This window comes from Staurois parvus, unplaced genomic scaffold, assembly GCF_062004578.1.
Source record: "Staurois parvus isolate SC_StPar_1 unplaced genomic scaffold, SC_StPar_1.0 ptg000011l, whole genome shotgun sequence".
NCBI classification, from domain to species: Eukaryota; Metazoa; Chordata; class Amphibia; order Anura; family Ranidae; genus Staurois; species Staurois parvus.
This window is the reverse complement of record NW_028317807.1, coordinates 7,994,251-8,016,140: the sequence shown is the minus strand read 5'-3', so window position 1 is coordinate 8,016,140 and position 21,890 is coordinate 7,994,251. Positions and strand designations below refer to the sequence as shown.

At 39.3% G+C, this 21,890-nt stretch overlaps 1 protein-coding gene across 1 annotated transcript in view; it reads left to right on the top strand.

Moving 5' to 3' along the window:
* KIAA2012 (KIAA2012 ortholog) overlaps positions 1–20,815 on the top strand; it is a 276,256-nt gene extending 255,441 nt beyond the window's left edge. Inside the window, exons 23-26 of the mRNA XM_089670508.1 lie at positions 1,963–2,165; positions 9,390–9,562; positions 13,615–13,834; positions 18,917–20,815. Of these exons, the coding sequence (XP_089526634.1) occupies positions 1,963–2,165; positions 9,390–9,562; positions 13,615–13,834; positions 18,917–19,082 (762 nt within the window). The 3' untranslated portion in view covers positions 19,083–20,815. The remainder of the gene's footprint in view (positions 1–1,962; positions 2,166–9,389; positions 9,563–13,614; positions 13,835–18,916) is intronic.
* Positions 20,816–21,890: the final 1,075 nt, after the last annotated feature.

The window sequence follows — 21,890 nt, the reverse complement described above, 5'->3', positions numbered from 1 at the left end:
GGTACAACCTAAAAAGCTTCTCAAAGGTATCATATAAAAGATGCAGCGCTAAGTGAAATAAATTGTTGACTAGTATACATAAACATAGTCCTTAAAACATGATAGATATAAATAAAGTCCAGTAATGTAACAGCAATAAGTGCATATAGTGATCGATAATCAATATTGATGCATCCCACGTTGTGATAGTGGACATCCAAACATAAGTGAGGTATCAGTGGTTCCCATGCTCATAGGTGTGTATATAATATGCACTAACCAGATAGCACACAAATCTGTGCGTTTGAGTAATCAGACCACTCCTGGTACTCTGGAACTGGGAAGAGCAAGATCTGAAGATCATCTGGCAAACGAACAGCTCGGCAGGTAATCAGCATTACATCTTTACCATCTGTAGTGCCTTATCCATCCAGCAGGGGGTCATCACCCAAATATAATAGGCTCTCTTATAGCAATCATGGAATCACCCAAATAGCATGTACCTTGGATTATGCGGATCCACCTTAAGAGAGGGGGTTCGTAATACACCGAGCCCCAACAGAAACTCTGATAGTGTAGTAATTTGTGATTCTTTATTAATAATTTTGAAAGCAGATAAGCACTCACATTCAGTAGGTGAAACAGATTCAAAGATGGCCACCGGCCTCCATGCGGCTCGGACAGCGTGACGTCACCGGCTAGGCTCCACAATGACGCGTTTCATGCGAACGAGCACGTTATCAAAGGGAGCGCGCACTAGCGGTCAAAGACATATATAGTATTACCCACGCATGCGCGGTCTGAAAAAAACCCGGTGACGCCATTTCATCCGGCTCGCGCATGCGTGATACATACGGGAGCGGCCATTTTAATGGTTATCTATTTACCACCCGAAGAGATCAGACGTAATCTGTAAGTCTCAGCAAGTGTATGTAAGCGGCATGCAGTTGCACCAAAACCTAAGATGCCTTTAAATACATCAATGATTAAATGAAACTGTTCAATATGGTGTAATATTAGGAACTCAATATATCTATATTTCACCAATCTTTTGTGGCTACAGTCTCATAGCAAAACAATATAAAAACTCCATTTTACCGGAGACCACAACACCCCATCTGTCACAGAAAATAACAATAGGAGGCTCTTGACCACATTTATCATTGTATATCCTCAACACATTGCAGGCCATAGACGGGTCGTTTATTGGCCGGATTTTCATCCGCACGAAAAACCGGCCGATATTCGTGCCGTTAGTGGGGCCAGCCCGTCGGCCATTTTTCGTGGATCTTCTCATTTAGTTTAATCGATCATGCTGGAAAATCTGCAAAAAACGGTCGTTTTTCATGGACATGGGTGGCAGCATTGGCAACGGGCCGACCGATTTTTCATTTATCGGACGAAAATGGAAAATTCGGCCGATAAACGGCCCGTCTATGGCCTGCCTATCACTTGGTTTAATAAATAGAAAAAAGAAAATAATTGCACTTCTAAATGAAAAATGATAGCACATCATAGGATTAGGCTCCCAAGAAGTTGCATTAGACAGTGCTCTCAAAAAGATGGAGTTGCAGAACTTTTCTAAAACATAGGTGCTTTCCCCATTCACACCTAGGTGTGCATTTGTCTGCTGGTGCTGTCATATGTCAGTGGTGCGCACCAATTTGCATTTCAAAGGCATTTTTGTGCATTTTACCAAAAGGTCAACACACAACAGAAACACAAACATATGTAATATGTCCATATGTCCACTGATTTAATGGGCCCTTTGATAAATATCAATGCCTCTAAAAAAAAAAAAACATGCTGTAACTTAGTATGGGTGTCTAAACAGGCACCATTGAAAAAATGTTTTTTTTGTCTCTGGTGAACTTCTATGAAAGTTTCAGGACAACGGTAACAAAGTCAACTTATCCTCTTTATAACTTATTTCTAAAATTAAAAATATGATAAAATATTAAGCTATAGATGTTTATTTTTCAGACTACCAGCAGCTCTGTCCATCAACAAAAGTTGGCCAGAGCTCGAATCCTGTCAGAGAAAGCAGACAGAAGAAGGCTTGAGGTAGAGAGGAAGAGGAGGGAGCGTGAGGAGCAGCTGCGGCTAGAGAAAGAGCAACAAGAGAGGATGGAAAGAATGAGGGAAGAGCTGGAAGAGGAGCAGCAGCGCAGGACGGAGGAAATACGGTCAGTATATCTGCACAAGGGTGGTGCTGTCACTAAGTGTTCTCATCTGCATCCATTGTTAAAAATTGTCTTTTGTCTGGTAAGAAAAAAAAGTAGATTAGTTATAACTAATAAAATGATCATAAACTACTTTTCAGAGCCAGTAGTCAATTCCAGTCATTTTATAATATAATAATCATAAGTTTCTGCTGTAGTTGTTAAGTGTGCCATTCTGCTTATATTTACACCGAAATGTGACTTTCAAGAGTCTGAGCTACATTGTACCCACAGTGTAATACCTACACCTCCTTCTTTCAGCTGTAGTCTCATCTACAAGTGGAAGGTGCTAAAGTGGTATAACGAATCAAACACTGTGGCAGTGTAAGTCAGTCAGTACTTAAGTGAGGACCATATTTGCCCACATAGGGATACACAGGTGTTCCATGCATCCCCATGCAGGCAGTGCCATTCATTTTAATAGGGATGCAGTGGCTGCACTAACACAACTGCTGCTGCGATTTGACAGCCATGCAGGTGTGGATGTGTAGCTGCAAACGCAGACAGTGTGCATTCAGGACCGCGCACCTGCACGGCTGTGAAATTGGGAGCAGCGGCTGTGTCTGTGCAGCCACTGCATCCCAATTGACATGAATGGGACTGCCTGCTTGGGGATGCATAGAACACCTGTGCATTCCTGCGTGGGCAAACACAGCCCTTGCATGCGTGCACGTTGAATGTGAACAAGGCTTTAGAGTGGCCACACACACTACAATCCCTGTACAATATCATTTAAATTTACAAATACTATGTAATATGAGGACAAAACTAAACAATCCAATCAATTTCTGTCCAATAGCACAGGCCTTGCCATACACAGTTGTTGGTAGATCTAAGGGATATTGTATAATCAGATTGTATAGTGTATGGTCAGCTTAAGAGGGGTGTGGGCAACTGTATGCATAGTTAGGAGAAGATTTTCAGCACCCCCTGATTTATTTCTAATGCACAGTTACGATTTATTTGCTGAATTTAAAGTGTTACTAAACCCACAAACGTAAAATCAGTCTGTATATGCAGTAAAGCATGCTTGTTATACTCACTGTGGAACCTAAGGGGTTAATCCTCTGCATTGTGTAAAAAGAATGTTTGATTCTGACTTCTCTGATCCTCCCCTTCTTCTAGTGTCCCCCTCTTATCTCCTGATAAGACATATTGTGTGGAGACACTCTGCACATACTCAGTTTGGTGTGTATTGCTAGAGAGGTCTTTTTTTCCTTGGGAGAGTGCATGTGATCAGCACAGGGCCAATCAGCACTGTCCAGACAGAGGTCAGGGGTTCTGCATCCTCCTAGAGCAGAAAGAAAACTCCTCCTACAAGCTTTAACTAGTGCTTTGTTGAACACTGATAGAAGTCACAAGACTGCTTTTACTGCTGATGAGAAAAGGTATTTAGCAGTTTATATTTACTAAAATAAATGTATTTCTTTGTACTGTGGGAGACCAGATAGAGTGAATGCACTGCCTGAGTTTAGTAACACTTTAAGGGCCAGTTCACGCTACATGCATTTCAGTTGTTTTTTTTTCTGCATCCAAAACACACAGAAAGTAGGTTATGTGGTTGTCAATGTCATAGTTCACATGAGTGCTTACAGTTCCAGTGCGTTCCAGTTGCAGAAAAAAAAGTAGAACTGGCTGCATTTTTCCTGCATTGAACTGTACTGGAATGAGGTAAAACGCATCGGAGCATACTGGAACTGGAACGCACAAATATATAATGCACAAATAATGCACTGGAATACACGGCCCTATTTTAATTGAAGAAAAAAAGAGGGGGGAAAATGAACTGCAACTCGTCAAACGCAATGGAACGCGTCAAAAACACACTGGAATGATCCAAAAATGTGTCAAAAACGAGCATGCAGAAACACATCTGGACTGCGTTTGTATAGCGTGAACCAGCCCTAAGACTGAAGAAACAAAACATACAAAGTGGATTGTGAATGAGTTTATTCAGTTGATCCACTGCTGTTACTTTTGTAAAAATGTGTTATACATATATACGGGCAGCACAGTGGCTAAACGGTTAGCACTTCCACCTGGCAGTACTAGGGTCATTGGTTCGATTCCCAACCACAGCACCACCTGCCTGGCGTTTGCATGTTCTCCCTGTGCCTGCGCTGGTTTCCTCTGGGTGCTCCGGTTTCCTCCCACACTCCAAAGACATGCTGGTAGGTTAATTGGATCCTGTCTAAATTGACCCTAGTATGTGTATGTATGAATGTAAGTTAGGGACCTTAGTATGTACGCCCCTTGAGGGTTAGGGTCTAATGTGAATGTACAATATATATGTAAAGCACTGCGAAATGGACAGTGCTATATAAGTACCTGAAATAAATAAATAAATAAATACAAATAAATAAATATCCTTGGACCCAAGAGATGTATTGTAGCTTGTTGGAGGCCTAACCTATTTCTCTCTCCTGGGTTCCCCCAATAATGGAGATCTTCTTGTAGATGTGATCACCAAAGACATCTGCTGAAAACTTTTAGCTTGGGCAGAATTGTTGTACCTGTCTACTCTGCAACATTGCATGGACAAACATCATCTTCATGAAAGAGTCATCAGAAGCAAACCTTGCCTGAGATCTCACAACAAAAGTTAACATTGAAAGTAATATACACAACATTTAGGGATCTATTTATAAAACTGTCATTGAATGAATGTCAGACACTGACATTCCCTATGATCATTGCTCAATAGATGGAGCTGACGATCATTGGGACTACCCTATTAGAGAAATTATGTCCAAAATCCATGCACTGCGCACAAATGTGTGTGACATTCATTCAACAGATATTTCATAAATTGACCCTCTAGATGAGACAAAGGCGGCTGTAAGGATTGCATGGTAGGCAGAAGTACAGGAAATGTGTTGGTGGAGGCAAGAATGGATGCTACAATGTGTCAACAAATTCTGTATGCTCCACTGCCAGTAAAAAAAAAACTAAATCAATTGGTATAAATCTCAAAATCAACCATCAACTGTTTTAAGAAATGAAAGATTAGGATTTTTGAAATGCCTGTGAAAATCTCAAACATACAGTGCAACAAAAGAATGTTTCTAAACTAGATGTTAGAGGACTGTTAGCTGACTACAATAAACATTTGATGGCTGTGATTCCTGCTGACAAGCGTGTTACTAAGCACTAAAGGAGAGGATGTGGAATCCTTGACATATTCCACATTTTATGTTTTAGTTTTTCAGTATGTTTTATTTTTAATTCAGAAAAAAATGGTAATCCAGTATTAGAATTTACAGAAATTTATTCTATTTAAATGTGTTCCCTGCAGGGTATTAAGCACAGCCTTATACAGTTGTGTTCAAAATAATAGCAGTGTGTTGAAAAAAGTGAATAAAGCTCAAAATCCTTCTACTAGCTTTTATTTCCATACACACAAATGCATTGGGAACACTACACATTCCATTCCAAATCAAAACATGAAGAAAAATATATCAAATTTGTGTTGCTCCTCTAAAAAAATTGAAGAAAAGTGAATATTAGACTGTTCAAAAAAATAGCAGTGTTTGTATTCTTCTTTACAAACTCAAACATTCACTATATAAACTGAAAAATGTTTGAAGATTTTGCTTTCCTTTGAATCACTTAATTAATATTTAGTTGTATAAGCACTGTTTCTGAGAACTGCTGTACATCTGTGTTGCATGGAGTCAACCAACTTCTGGCACCTGTGAACAGGTATTCCAGCCCAGGATGATTGGACTACGTTCCATAGTTCTCTATTTCTAGGTTTTGCCTCAGAAACTGCATTTTTGATGTCACCCCACAAGTTTTCTATTGGATTTAAGATCCGGGGATTGGGCTGGCCACTCCATAACGTCAATCTTGTTGGTCTGGAACCAAGATGTTGCATGTTTACTGGTGTGTTTGGGGTTGTTGTCTTGTTGGAACACCCATTTCAAGGGCATTTCCTCTTCAGCATAAGACAGCATGACCTCTTCAAGTATTCTGATGTATTCAAACTGATCCATGATCCCTGGTATGCGATAAATAGGCCCAACACCGTAGCATGAGAAACATCACCACATCATGATGCTTGCGCAACCATGCTTCACTGTCTTCACAGTGTACCGTGGCTTGAATTCAGTGTTTGGTGGTCATCTGACAAACTGTCTCCGGCCACTAGACCCAAAAAGAACAATCTTTCTTTCATCAGTCCACAAAATGTTGCGCCATTTCTCTTTAGGCCAGTCAATGTGCTCTTAGGCAAATTGTAACCTCTTTAGCACGTCTTTTTTTCAACAGTGGGACTTTGCGGGGGCTTCTTGCAGATAGCTTGGCTTCCCATAGGCGTCTTCTAATTGTAACAGTACTCACAGGTAACTTTAGACCTTCTTTGATCTTCCTGGAGCTGATTGTTGGCTGAGTCCTTGCCATTTTGGCTATTCTATCCATTTGAATGGTAGTTTTTTTGCTTTCTTCCATGTCTTTCAGGTTTTGGTTGCCATTTTAAAGCATTTGCGACCATTTTAGCTGAGCAGCCTATCATTTTCTGCACTTCTTTATATGTTTTCCCCTCTCCAATCAACTTTTTAATCAAGGTATGCTGTTCTTCTGAACAATGTCTGGAACGACCCATTTTCCTCAGGATTTCAGAGAGAAATGCACTGTACAACATTTGCTGCCTTCCTTCCTTAAGGACAATAATTGCCACCTGTTTTTCAAAGAATGAATGACCTCACTAATAGAACTCCACACTGCTATTATTTTGAACATGCCCCTTTCAATTAGTGATTCAATTACACAGAATCAGCAGCATGCATGTCATGACTGTTGGGTCTGTTGGATTTCTATTACTCTACTACACCTGCTAGTAAATTATTTGCCATGTAGAAATATAATTTCTACCAAAAACAGTGATTGATCAGGTTAGTGATGTCTGACTGCTATTATTTTGAACACAACTGTACCTATAGTGATGTGTCGTTCAGTACAGCAGTACTGCATGATAATGTTTTACTTTTTATTTTTTAGGCACTGCAGGGCTACGTATTTGTTCCCTTTTTTTAATTTTGTGCAGTGTTAAGCGTTAACAACATCATGTACGAGGAGTGCTGAAACATACAGCTATAAAGGGCTGTGTAAGTTTTTTTCTTTCTCCAGTTAGAAAAAGTGTTAGGAATCCTTTTTCTCCCTAGTAACCATACAGGGGTGCTTTGAAAAGAACTTAATTTGTGCTGGAGGAATGGAGGTTTTAGGAACATTTTATAACTCAATTTAAAGTGAACTGAGTGTACCTTCCTAAAGCACATGCTTATTTGCTATTGCAATATTTATAAGTTTTTAAATTGATGCTTTATATTTATATTTTTACTATGTGTTTATCCTACAAATAATCATCCAATACATCAGGGTCTCCAAACTTTTAAAACAACCAGTTTTTTGTCCTTCAGACTGGAAGATCCTGGAACATGTTACATGTTTCACCCTAAAAACAAGTGGAACATGTGACATGCTTCAAAGGTGAACTTCTTTTTTATAAGGATGCTAATAGGTAGAATTACCTGTGTTTATGCCCATGATTCCTGAAGTGAGATCTTCTGACTGTGGTGATTGAGAGTAAAAAAATTACATAACACCTGAGATCAGTAGGAGGAGGAATTGTGCCCCATAACAGGTCTTAGTGATAGGAATAATGCCCTATTGTTGGTGTCAGTGGAAGGAATAATGCCCCATCATTTTGTGTCAGTGAGAGGAATAGTATGGTATCATTGCAGTCAGTGAGAGGAATAGTGCTGCTCCATTGGTATCAGTGGAAGGAATAATGTCCCATCATTAAGGTCAGTGAAAGAAATAATGTTCCATCATTTACATCAGTGGAAGGGATAGTGTCACATTGTTGGTGTCAGTGGGAGAAGTAGTGCTGCATCGATAGTGTCAATGGGAGGAGTAGTAACCATCATTGATATCAGTGGAATGAATAATGCCCCATCTTTATTGTCAGTGAAAGAAATAAAGTTTCAGCGTCTCTATGGGTGGGAGGAATAGCTCTTCATATCTGTAAGCGGAATCCTCAAGGGCTGGATAAAGACAAGCAAAGGGCCACATCCGGCCCGCGGGCCACAGATTGGAGACCACTGCAATACATCATAATGAATTCTCTACACACTGTGGGTTATCGAAAGTGACAGCACAGCAGTTTGCATTTTCTGATTAAAACCTTGGACACAGATGTCCAAGAAGGAATTCACTTGTGTGTTTAAATTTCAGCTTAGGCTATTGAACTCTATAAACAACTGTTTTATACAATAAAGAAAGTAAAGAGATTGAAAAAAGGAGCCAGTATATTTCATAGTGAACTGACAAACAAATAACATTTGTATTTATTAGTGCTGAACACAATAAGCAAAGAAAATACCCATATGGAAGAAAAATATATTTGAAATTTATTTTAAAAATATTCTTCTCAAATATATTGACATATATTTGAAATGCTAGAGTTTTGGCCATATTCAATATATTTATATATATATATATATATATATATATATATATATATATACTGCATGTTGAAATGCGTGTTTATTACAGAATATATGAAAAGTATTTTTAAAAATACGTTTCAAATATACTGTATGTCTTTAAAAATACAAGTCTACATTTCTGGAATGCATTTACAAATATATGTAAAAATATATGTTAAAATGACTTTTTTATATGTTAAAATAAAATCTGAAGAATATATTTTTAAAAAAATAAATTTTTAAAAATATATTTTTAAAAAATATATTCTTCAGATTTTATTTTAACATATAAAAAAGTCATTTTAACATATATTTTTACATATATTTGTAAATGCATTCCAGAAATGTAGATATGTATTTTTAAAGACTTACAGTATTTTTGAAATGTATTTTTAAATATATTTTTCATATATTTTTTAATAACGCATTTCAACATGCAGTATATATATTAATTGAAATATATTTTGAAATATATTGAATATGGCCAAAATTGTAGCATTTCAAATATATTTCAATATTTGGGAAGAACATTTTTTAAATATATTTCAAATATATATTTCTTCCATGTGGGTATATACCAAGCAAATTTACATTTTATCCCATGAATAAGTGTAAAGATATCACTTACACCTGTAGGTAGTACAATAGCTTCTATTAGCTAGAAGACATGACTTCTCACAATAAGCATACTCCTTTTCAGAATGCGGAAGAAGCAGGAGGAAGAAGAGAGGCAGCGCCAGCAGCAGGAGAGGGCTCGGAGGATGCAGTTGGAACAACAAGCACTAGAGAGAGCACGGCTACAGCAGGAGGAATATCGGCGAAAGCTGCAAGAAATTCAGAGGCAGAAGCAGGAGGAAGAATTACAGAGATTGGGTAATGTACAAATACACACTGTACCAGCACCAAAAATGTCTGATTGCAACAAAATCACATAGCTGCATTGACGGGTCAGTCCACTGAAAGTGTGTGTTGTAGTGTTAAAGGATAAGTTCATCTTTGAAAAAAAATTATAAATGCACATTTTTTGCAGGTAAATAAAAATGTGCACGTATTATTTTTTTCCAAGGAACATGCAGAGCATTGCACCTGTGATCAAAAGATCACAAATTCATTGTCAGACTCCTGCAGACTCTCAGAATAGCTGTATGCCCATACTCTGTATGTGCAGAGAGTTACTTGAGAACAGAAAGATCAATGAACCTCAAACGCTCATCAGCACCTTCGTAATTCATTAAGAACTACAAGCAGTCAGCCACGATGGATGATGGTACTTGTAGCCTATTCATTCACAGGAAACTGGACAGAGCCCCACACAGCTTCACTGTTTTCAAATTGTGACAGCGAGTTTGGGGAAAGGATCCGCTGCCGAAGTCACAGAGTGTGGAGGGGGGAATAGGGGGACAAGGTGCATATGCTGGAACAAGTTACAAGTTTCACCCTAAAAACAGGTGGAACATGTGACATGTTCCAAAGGTGAACTATTTTTTAACCCCTTGATGTCGACGTAACACAAATATGCGGCCTCACAGAACTGGGCTTTTTTCCGTAGGGCCGCATATTTGTGTACCTGTCTTTGTGCTGGGAGCGCCACACGGTGCGCTTCCAGCTCAAAGACCACGGTGTCACTGAAAGCACCGGGTCCCGTTCTAACAATCGGGACTCAGGACTCCCGATTCCGGTCACATAGCCTGTGATAGCCTCTGATTGGCCCCCTTGTTTTTTGCTCTATGAATGGAGGAGAGAGATACATTGTATCTCTCTAACTCCTGGCATAGACAGAAAAAAAATGTTAGTAAAAAAAAAAAAAGATAAATAAATATTAAAAAAAAAGAAAAAATACCTAGATCAAGGTTTGATCTAGTTCAGTGCAAGGGTTAGTGTTTGGGTCAAGGTCAGGGTTAAAGGCCAAGGTCAAAAGGTCAGGATTAAAAAAAATTGGTATCAGTGTCAGTTAGTGTCAATGTCAGTGTGTTTTAGGTAAAAAAAGACAAAAACAAAATGTGCACAATTGATTCTGGGCTGTACTACGGGTACAAACAACAAATAACATACACATATATGGTATCGCTGCGATTGTCAAGAGCTGTAGAATTTATTTTGGGTTGTTCTTTGGTGGTAGGTTATGGTAGTAACAAGAAATACACAGCTAAATAAGAAAAAAATGATTTTTTTTTAATTATTTTGGACCAGTTTTCCTTTGATAATAAAAAAAAAATCAGGAAATATCCATTACCATTTACCACCAAATGAAAGCCCAATTTGTCCTGAAAAAAACATGGTATAATTCACCTGGATGTACAAAGTGGTTGTGATGATATGTACGGTTTTACTTACACATGTCAACGTTTCAAAATTGTGCTTAGGCATTTAGATTTGTTTTATCCTTAGGTGTGAAGGGGTTAAGGAGATGCTAATAAGTAGAATTACCTGTGTTTATGCCCATGATTCCTGAAGTGATATCTCAATGCCTTTATTTCCAATAACTTTCCATGGGCATCATGACATTATGATGGCTTTTCACTCTAATTTCTAGGTTTTACTTTATTATGCATTAAATAAAAGCCAAAAGGAGGAGCTGTAAGTCAGGAACTGAGAAGAAGAGATATAACTGCTCAAATACCTGAGAAAAATAAGAAGCTAGGGACAACGCAACCAATGAACTGTTTATTGCTAGACACACATACTGTAACAATGAGATTGTACTAATATCTCCTTTACATTTACTAAGAGTTATATAGTGTGAGGGCCCACCTGATGGGTCCTAAATTGATGGAAAGGTGCTAATGCTACAAAGTCATTGGTTAATGTGATAGAAGTTATGCAATCAGAATGTAAATTTGTGTGGCCAGCTTTAGAGTGGTATTCTAGGAAATACAAATGGAGTGGCAGTTACAGTTGTGGCCAAAATTATTCAACCCCCAATGCTGTAAAGGGGTTTAGGGACTATAGTGTACATTTGGAATTGTATTCAGAATCAAATCCTACAAGGACGTTGTAACTACCCAAATGCAACTAAAATGACATCAATTGTTTATGTAATACAGTAGTAAATGGTTCTTATGTGGTTTCTTCATTGCCACAATTATTCAACCCCTTAAAGACTACCACTCTGAAGAACAGAGGTTCATACAGGTGCTTTCCATCAGGTATTGAAAACACCTGTGGATGTCACCGAGCAGCAATCAAGCATAATAAGCACCAATTAGGCAGCTTTAAAATGACTGTGATACTCAGCTCCTTCTAGACATTTACTGGTGTGGTTACAAACATGGTGAAGGCAAGAGAATGGTCCAGGAAGACAAGAGAAGAGGTGATTTCTCTTCACAGGAAGGGCAATGGCTATAAGAAGATTGCAAAGATGTTAAACATACCAAGAGACACCTTAGGAAGCATCATTCGCAAATTCAAGGCAAAGGGCACTGTTGAAACGCTACCTGGTCGTGGCAGAAAGAAGATGCTGACTTCGACTGCTGTGCGCTACCTGAAGCGTAGAGTGGAGAGAAGTCCCCGTGTGACTGCTGAGGAACTGAGAAAAGATTTGTCAGATGTGGGTACAGAAGTTTCAGCCCAGACAATAAGACGCACACTGCGTAATGAAGGCCTCCGTGCCAGAACTCCCAGGCGTACCCCCTTGCTGTCTCCAAAGAATAAGAAGAGTCGACTGCAGTATGCCAAAAGCCATGTGGACAAACCACAAAAGTTGTGGGATAGTGTTCTGTGGACTGATGAAACAAAATTAGAACTGTTTGGGCCCATGGATCAACGCTATGTTTGGAGGAGGAAGAACAAGGCCTATGATGAAAAGAACACCTTGCCTACTGTGAAGCATGGTGGAGGGTCAATCATGCTTTGGGGCTGTTTTGCTTCTGCAGGTACAGGGAAGCTTCAGCGTGTGCAAGGTACCATGAATTCTCTTCAGTACCAGGAGATATTGGATGGAAACGTGATGCAGTCCGTCACACACCTGAGGCTTGGGAGACGTTGGACCTTTCAACAGGACAATGATCCCAAGCATACTTCCAAGTCCACTAGAGCATGGTTGCAGAGGAAAGGCTGGAACATTTTGGAGTGGCCATCGCAGTCACCAGACTTAAATCCGATTGAGAACCTCTGGTGGGACTTAAAGAAAGCAGTTGCAGTGCGCAAGCCTAAGAATGTGACTGAACTGGAGGCCTTTGCCCATGAAGAATGGGCGAAGATACCCGTAGATCGCTGCAAGACACTTGTGTCAAGCTATGCTTCACGTTTAAAAGCTGTTATAACTGTAAAAGGATGCTGTACTAAGTACTAAGATTGAATGTCACTTGGGGGTTGAATAAAACTGATAATGCTGTGAGCACAGAAAAGACATTTGTGGTTATTTCATTATAACTGTTATGTTATATTTGTCTGACCTACAAGTGCCTCTTTAATGTAAATGTAAGCAAGATGACTGAATGATCAAAAGCAATGTCAAACTGGCCAAAACACTCAATTTCAGTGGGGGTTGAATAATTTTGGCCACAACTGTATAATATGCATAAAAATTCCTTTAAAGAAAATATGGCAATTGTTTGTGTGAAGCCATTTATTAGTAAGATTGTTCTGTGGCCAGACTTGACCATACACAAGTCAGAAATAGAACAAAGACATTTTTTAGTTTCCAGTACTTGTGGCTGTTTTACACTCTAGTAAATAGTGGGATTGCTTGTATGAAGCAATGTATCCTTCAGGAACAAGTTTTAGTGTGAGTATTCTACCATGAATCTAATTCATGAATCAGAAAAGGTAGTGTAAAAGATATATCATAATGGATGAGACATTCCCTACTAAATCTGTCATATAAAAACAATTTTTACCCAGATGTTATAGCTTCTTCATGTGTGATACTACAGTATATAAATCGTTTGATTATCCTGTAATCTAACTATACCCATACCCTGCAGCACTGGAACGCCAGAGGCAACAAGAACAGGAGCAATTAGAAGCAGAAGAACGCATGCGTCTTTTAGAAATGGCAGCAGAAGAACGTGAAGAGTACCAGCGGAAGAAACGGGAAAGAGAGGAACAAGCCAGGCAGGAGGCAGAACGCCAGAGGCTGATGGCAGAGGCAGAAGCCAAGGCACTAATGGAAGAAGCTCAAAGACAAGCTAAACTATTAGCAAGGTAGGGGACTAAATTTCAATAGAGCATTCATCCTAATGCTTATTTAGGATACTACAGGGATTTTAATATCATTAAAGTATAAGTTCACCTTTATACAAAAAATAATAAATGCACTTTTTTTACAGGTAAAAAATGTGCATTTATTATTTTTTGTTTCAGGAGCCTGGAAACCATTGCACCTGTGATCAGCATTTACTGGTGCCATGCAGGTCTCCTGCAGATCTGTCAGAATATCAGCTTGCCCGTATGGGATGTACGAGCAAGCAGATATATTGACAGGAAGACTCACTAAGCTACCACAGCGCCATTGGTAGTTCATTGAAAACTACAAGCCAACAGTCGCTAAGGCTGTCAGGACTTGTAGTTTCTCATTCACAGAACACAGTGAATGAGTGACATGGCCGGGCGGGCGGAGCAACGCACAGCCACGGTTTTTTAAAATTTGATAGCTAGCAAGGGAGGGAGAAGATCTCCTGCTAGCTGTCACAGCAGGGAAGCGGGGGCCGGTCTGATCATAGCATGTTACACCCTGAATATGGATGCAACATGTAGCATGTTATGAAAGGTGAACTTATTCTTTAAACCTGTTAATACATCTATTAATCCTGGCTAACAGTTCCAAAAACATGGATGTGTCTTTGTAGAACCTAATAACAAACAGTATAGACACTGTAAGTGACCATGCATTGTGCCACAAACATAAAGTCACTCTCTATTCCTGCACAGTAATAGGTGAAATAGATAGGAAAAAAATGCACTGCAATGCTTTAAAAAAACAAACACACGTCACCACACATTGAAGCAAGTGCTGTGGTGTGAATGGGACCTTAGTGTCGATGTATACAGTCTTTAATTCTTCATAATACATAAATCTGTCATATATACAGGGGAACAAACAGAGGGAGAGAGCTACACATGAGACTCCCTGTACAAAAGTTTTAATCAAAGAATAGGAGGCCAATGGTCTCTGAAACAAATTCGAAAGAGCAGAAACTTGGCCATTGAGAGAACTGAGAGCCAAATGCTGGTCCAGATCCATTTGCAGGAAAACGATTTGTCCCACAGAGAAACATCTATGGTGGAAACACTGAGATTCACACCAGGTGAAGTTTTCCTTTCATGTCTGATGATACACATAGTGGGAAGTAGCTTTCCTAGCTTTTAGCATTGTAGAAAGACTCAGACGTACCTCTGTCTCTCTTCACCTGTGTTGTTAAAGCCAGCAAACATGCAGAATGGTCAGTCATTCCTTGGAACAGAATATCCTATTGATTTGGCAAATCCCACAGAGCGTCCACCAAAATTCATAATAGTCTGGCATACCAAATTCATTGGGGTCAGTTTGGAGCAATGAAGGTCACCGGAATGTGCTACATGTCGATCTTGTAAAATAGACCAGGGAGAGGTTTTAAGGGAGGAAAGGTATAGATCAGGGTGTGCTGATCCCATAAAACCCCCGGAGCTCACTGGAGAATCTATGTACCTGAAAACAAACCTGTCCAATTTGTTGTTGGACCTGGAAGCCAGGAGGTCCACATCAGGCATGCCTTACCTGCAAGAGAGGTCAAGCCACACTGACAGTGTTAAGGACCATTACCAGGTCTAAGTGCTGCTGGCTGAGGAAGTCAGCCTGTTAATTGGTCATGCCTGGGATGTACACAACGGACAAGGCTGGAACATGAAGTTCTGTAAAATAGGATTCAATCCACCGCTCATGTCATGGCAAGACATCTTCTAGCTCCTTCCTGATGGTTGATATATGCCACCAAGTAGCATTTTCTAACTAGATCTGGATTAGATGACCCTCCAGCAGGATGAACCAATTCTGCAGAGATAACTAAATCAATTGAAGTTCCAGAATGTTGATTGGGAGACAAGAGTGCTCCGACATTTAAGTCTTCTGCACCAACAGAGTACTTAGGATTCCTCCTCTGCCCAAGCAGGTGAGCCTGATTTGGACCATAAAGTTTTATATAACTATTAAAAACCTCACTTGAGAGAGTAGAGGAACTGACCACACCTGAGTGAATTAAGGAAAGCTTGGAGAAAATGGAATAGACTCTAGGAGCAGAGAGCAACAGGATTTTAGGCTGCAGAAGGTGTCCACATCAGTAGACATGCTGCATGCAGCCCAGAAGGCTGTTGCCCCCGTGTGTGGAAATCAGACATATTGCAACCGTGTGGCAGTAAGGAAGTTTACAGCTCAGGGTATGTGCAATGCCTCAGGTACTCATGAAACCCAGACAAAGAAAAGTATGTTGAACAGTAAGAAAATAACATGCTAGCTAAAACTGGTTAGTCTTATACAGCAGTGCTGATGAAAAGATGTCCATCCTCCTAAGACACAGCAAAATACTAAAGCATACTGGTAGTGGGAGGAGTTATTCTGGGCTGGCCTACAATTTTCGGATTTGTTCAATCCTCCTGTGGGCAGCAGCATAACCCAAAGGTAAAAGACTTTCTGTTTACCTCAATGGACAAGAAAGAAACACTGATTTAACCCTTCCCTTGCAGTCACACAGTACTTACACTTTTTTGTTGTAAACTGTTTTCTCTTTTAAAATACTTAAAGCCCAAAACTTATATTTTTTGTCTGTTACTTTGGCTAGTTTGGAGAAGGGTTAAACCTTCTTTCTGGTTTTCATTACTTTATTTGTGAACGGTTGAGGAGATCAGTGATCAGAAAAGCTATGAGATGGAAAAAGAAATGAAATCACTTTTATTAGCAATAAGGGAAAAGTTAACAATCATGTTAAGTTTTTACTATTTTCTGTATCTCTATTGTGGATGTTCTTCATACTTCTTGTGTGTTCTTTGGGACAGGAAATAAAGGGAATTTTCCTTGACTGAAAGAAAGCTATTATAGCCATCGTCCAGCTTATCTAAAAGGAAAAAAAATTTGGGCCAAAGTTAGGCTTAAGAAAAAAAAATAGCTAGTTTATTTTCTTTAATTAAAAAAAGTTTCTGTTTTAGCATTTACCAAAAATTATTTCTTGGTACAAGTCCTATTGCAAGGGATACCAGAGCTAAGTTCATACTAGTGCGTGTGCAGTGTGTGTGTTTATGCATTTTTGATACAGTTTGATTGATGAACATCAGCCCATGTGCATAAAACTACACAAGTGTGAACAAGGACTCAGTAGCACTTTGCAGCCTTCTGCAAGCCAGTGAAAACATGAGGAAGTAAGAATTCTGACTTCAATTCAGTTCAATGCAGATTGTAATAGTGCAAGGAAGCAACATTTTTTTTGACAGGTTTAGAAAATCACAATTTTTAATCATACAGTTGCAAGAAAAAGTATGTGAACCTCTTGGAATTACGTGGAGTTTTGCATGAATTGGGCATAAAATGTGCTCTGAACGTCATCTAAGTCACAACAATAGAAGAACACAGTCTGCTGAACATAATACTACACAAACATTAGATGTCGCCATGGTTTAATTGCACATAACATGTAAACATTCACAGTGCAGGGAGGAAAAAGTATGTGAACCTTTGGACTTAATAACTGGTTGACCCTCCTTTGGCAGCAATAACCTCAACCAAACATTTCCTGTAGTTGCAGATCAGACCTGCACAACAATCTGGAGTAATTTTGGAACACTCCTCTTCACAAAACTGTTTCAGTGTAGCAATATTCTTGGGATGTCTGGTGTGAATCGCTCTCTTAAGTTCATGCCACAGCATTTCAATCAAGTTGAGGTTAGGACTCTGACTGGGCCACTCCAGAAGGCGTATTCTGTGCTGTTGCGGCCATTGTTTTGTTGAATTACTTGTATGCTTTGGGTCATTGTCCTATTGCATCACCCATCCTCTGCGGAGCTTCAGTTGGTGGACAGATGGTCGTACGTTTTCCTGCAAAATGTCTTGATAAACTCTGGAATTCATTTTCCCATCAATGACAACAATTCGTCCAGGCCCTGAGGCAGCAAAGCAGCCCCAAACCATGATGCTCCCTCCGCCATGTTTTACAGTGGGGATGAGGTATTGATGTTGGTGTGCTGTGCCTTTTTTTCTCCACACATAGTGTTGTGTGTTCTTCCCAAACAACTCAATCTTGGTTTCATCTGTCCACAGTATATTTTGCCAGTAGTGCTGTGGAACATCCAGGTGCTCTTTTGCAAACTTCAAACGTGCTGCAATATTCTTTTTGGACAGCAATGGCTTACTCCGTGGTGTCCTCCCATGTACTCCATTCTTGTTTAATGTTTTCCTTATTGTAGATGTGTCAACAAAAATGTTAGCATGTGCTAGAGATTTCTGTAGGTCTTTAGCTGACACTCTGGGATTCTTCTTTACCTCATGCAGCATTCTGCGCTGTGCTCTTGCAGTCATTTTTACAGGACGACCACGCCTAGGGAGAGTAGCAACAGTGCTAAACTTTCTCCATTTGTAGACAGTCTGTCTTACCGTAGACACATGAACATCAAGGCTTTTGGAGATACTTTTGTAACCCTTTCCAGCTTCATGCAAGTCAACAATTCTTGATCGTAGGTCTTCTGAGAGCTCTTTTCTGCGAGGCATGGTTCACATCAGACAGTGCTTCTTGAAACCAGTAAACCCAAAACAGGTGTGTGTTTTTTTAAGGGCAGGACAGCTGTCAGCAACACATCCAATATCATCACACTGATTGGAGTCAAGGTTGGCTCATTCGTGGCTCCAATTAGCTCTGGGAGAAGTCATTAAGCTAGGGCCTCACATTCTTTTTCCTCCCTGCACTGTTAATGTTTACATGTTATGTGCAATAAACCATGGCAACATCTAATGTTTGTGTAGTATTATGTTCAGCAGACTATGTTCTTCTATTGTTGTGACTTAGATGACGTTCAGAGCACATTTTATGTCCAATTCATGCAAAACTCCACATAATCCCAAGGGGGTTCACATACTTTTTCTTGCAACTGTATATTACAGAACAGTCTTATTGAAATTAAATATGCTTTACAATTTGTTTAAATTTTGAGATAAGTTTGCCAAAATCATCTTTGGATTGTTCCTAGTACCACACTGTTTACAAATGATTCTTGTGCATTGACAGTGTACAGATAGATAACAGTCATTTTTTTATTTCATCCTAACAGGCAGACAGCAGCTCTGGAACAACAACTGCAGTTTAACAGAGGACTGATGAAGGAGTCTATTGGCATGGACCAGACCCAAGGTGTCTCCAGATCCTGGGTGTTCTCTTACTTTGAGTTCCTGGAACTACTTGGGCTGCCTCTCCCTGTGGAAGAAGAGTCCGTTTAGAAAGTTTTGCTTTTAGGCTGTATGTACACTAGCAAAGAATACAAAAAAAATCAATCATGTAAATGCAGTGTTTATTTAAAGCTGAAGTTAAGCTATTTGTTGTGTGTATTGGTGTGTATCCCATTATCTGCAGGTTCAGTTCAGTGTCTCCTTCATAACCACTGGATATTGCCATGTGTGGCTATCTTGTGACAATGTGAGCGTTAACCACTGCCCTGCTATTCAGAAACGTTGTACTGTGCACTTACCTCTGTAAAAGGTTCACAAAACTTGTAATACTATTCTCCTGCAATGCATTGCATTCTGTAAATAGAAGAGTAGTTAGATGACAGAATATCCACCACTCATTCACAGAACCTGTTGCTTTCTGGGAGAATAGTAATATGACTTTTGTGAATGGCAGAGAGGGCAAAAGGGGACAGGCAAATAACACAACTTTTCAGATTAGCAGTGGTGGCTGTTAACTTTCACAGCACTGGAAGATCCGGAAGACTTCAACAAGAAGCGGCAGCCTACAGGTAATAGAATACACACCATTACATATAACTGTGTTTGGTGCTGTATTCCCCTAAAATAAATACTATATTTCAACTTTAAATACTTTACATCAAATTTCAGTCAGAATTCTGCTTTAAAGCCTAATTGAACATTTATATAAATTATCTTAAAGTAGAACTATAGGCAAAACGTTTTTTTTCATTTTGGATAGAGTAATGCAGGCCATAGATGGGTCGAAAACCGGCCTTTTTTTTAAAAAAAAAAACGAAAAATCGGTCGTTCAATAGGCCGACGTTACCACCGTTAAAAAAAAATCAGCTGATTTTCGGTCCGTCTACGGCTGGCATTTAATTACTTCTGTCCCTGCAGAGAGCTCCGCTATTATATTTGACATTAAAAAGTATAACGGTTGCAACATTGTATCTATTTGTATCCATTTCGGATACAGATGTTTTTATTCAGATACAAATAGATACATTGTTGCAACCGCAATACTTTTTCATGTCAAATATAATAGCAAACTGGAATTCTTTTTCTTGCAGGTCACGGCTCATGCGTAGATTTTTTATCGGTAAAAACATAGGCTGATTTGCCCATCATTGCTGCGAAAATCGGCCGATCGGCAAAATCGGCCGATTTTTTTCTAACTTTACCGATAGAAAAAAATGTGCCAAAATCCAGAAAAACAGCCGACCAATTAACCCATTAACGGTGCGAAAATCGGCCGATTTTTTCTCCTGCCGAAAAATCAGCCGATTTTCGACCCATCTATGGCCTGCATTAGGGAGGGCTATAACCCATGTCAGGGTTTTTTTGCCATCTGTGTTCCATTGCAAAGATTTCCCTTCTTCCTGTCCCATAGCCAAACAGGAAGTGAGAAGAAATCCCTGCAAATTAAGTGATTTCCATGGGGACCCCCAGGTCATCAGAACTAGTGTCCCCATTGGAAGATTTCCCTCTATTACTTTTCTGTGATTTCCTTTTACTTTCAATGATAATGGTAAACAGGACAAATAGAGAGGGTGACACTTACTAATGGGAGCACAGACAGCAATAAAAACCTGACAGGTGTTCTAATCCATCTACACTCTTTCCATAACTGAAAAAAATGTTGCCTTTAGTTATACTTAAATACGTTCCAAGTTCATCAAAACAAAAAGTGTGCAAAGTAGATGCCATGCATTTGTATTGTATTTTCGGACAACTACTGTACTGAATAAACAAAAATCGGACGATCTGGTAGTGTATAAGAAAAATGTTCACACTTGCCCCTTTGGATATCATCTGACAAATTGTCATGATCGACTCTCGAAAGCTGTATACTAACAATCCGATTATCAGACGATCGGTCCTCGTGCAAAAATTTTCAGACAAATTTCTTGTGTGTACGGGGCATTACAGACAATATTTTTTTTTAAATCCGCCACAGCCTGAGTAAAAAAAGCCTGTCCCCTGCCAACATGCTCTTTGTGGTGAAGCAGTGACCTATTTGCAGAGGTTGGACAGACTCCTTGCTGAGTTAAGAGTGAACGCTCTCCAGTCAGTAGGGACTTTGCTGATTGCAGAGATATTGGTCTGACTCTGCAGTGAGACTGCTACTTCCACAAGGAGAGTAAGGGTCCCATAGAAAGACCTGTCTCCTGCCCACATGCTGCAGGCTGTGTTCCTTTAGAAAGAAAAACTGTAAAACGCTGACCACTTTTTTTTATGATGTATCTGGAATGTTTTTAGCAGATTGAAACTGAAGGTTTAGATGGGCTTCAAGGAAATTCTTGTATGTTTACAGGTTTATATTCACATGCACATTTTTTTTAAATTGTATTATTCATAACTTCTGTTAGTGGATGTTGCACTAAATATATTTATTTCTTAAAATGCCACACTACCAATACTTGTATAAGGACTGGTCATTAGCAACACCTGCTAAGCAAGTAGTGGAACCCTAATGTCTAGAATGTCGTAGTTGTTAAAAGACACCCGCCAATACCTGATGGCATTATTCTGTTTATGGGACCCTGACTCTGCTCAGCTAGGCCAGTGTCGGGTCAAACCTAAAATTTTCAACACTGGTTTGGTATCCTAAACTGACTTCTATTAGTATATGTCAGGTTGCATGCAAATGCATGATTTAAAGTGCAAGTAAACCTAAAAGGAAAAAAAAATTTAAGGAGGTAGATTTTTTGACAGAAGAGATTAAATCTCTTTTGCAAAAAAATAAACTGCTCACCTTTTCTCCTAGCATTGGTTTCCGAGTGTATACTGCCTGCTGCAAAATAAAATGCTTAAGAATGGAGTCAGGATGGATACAAT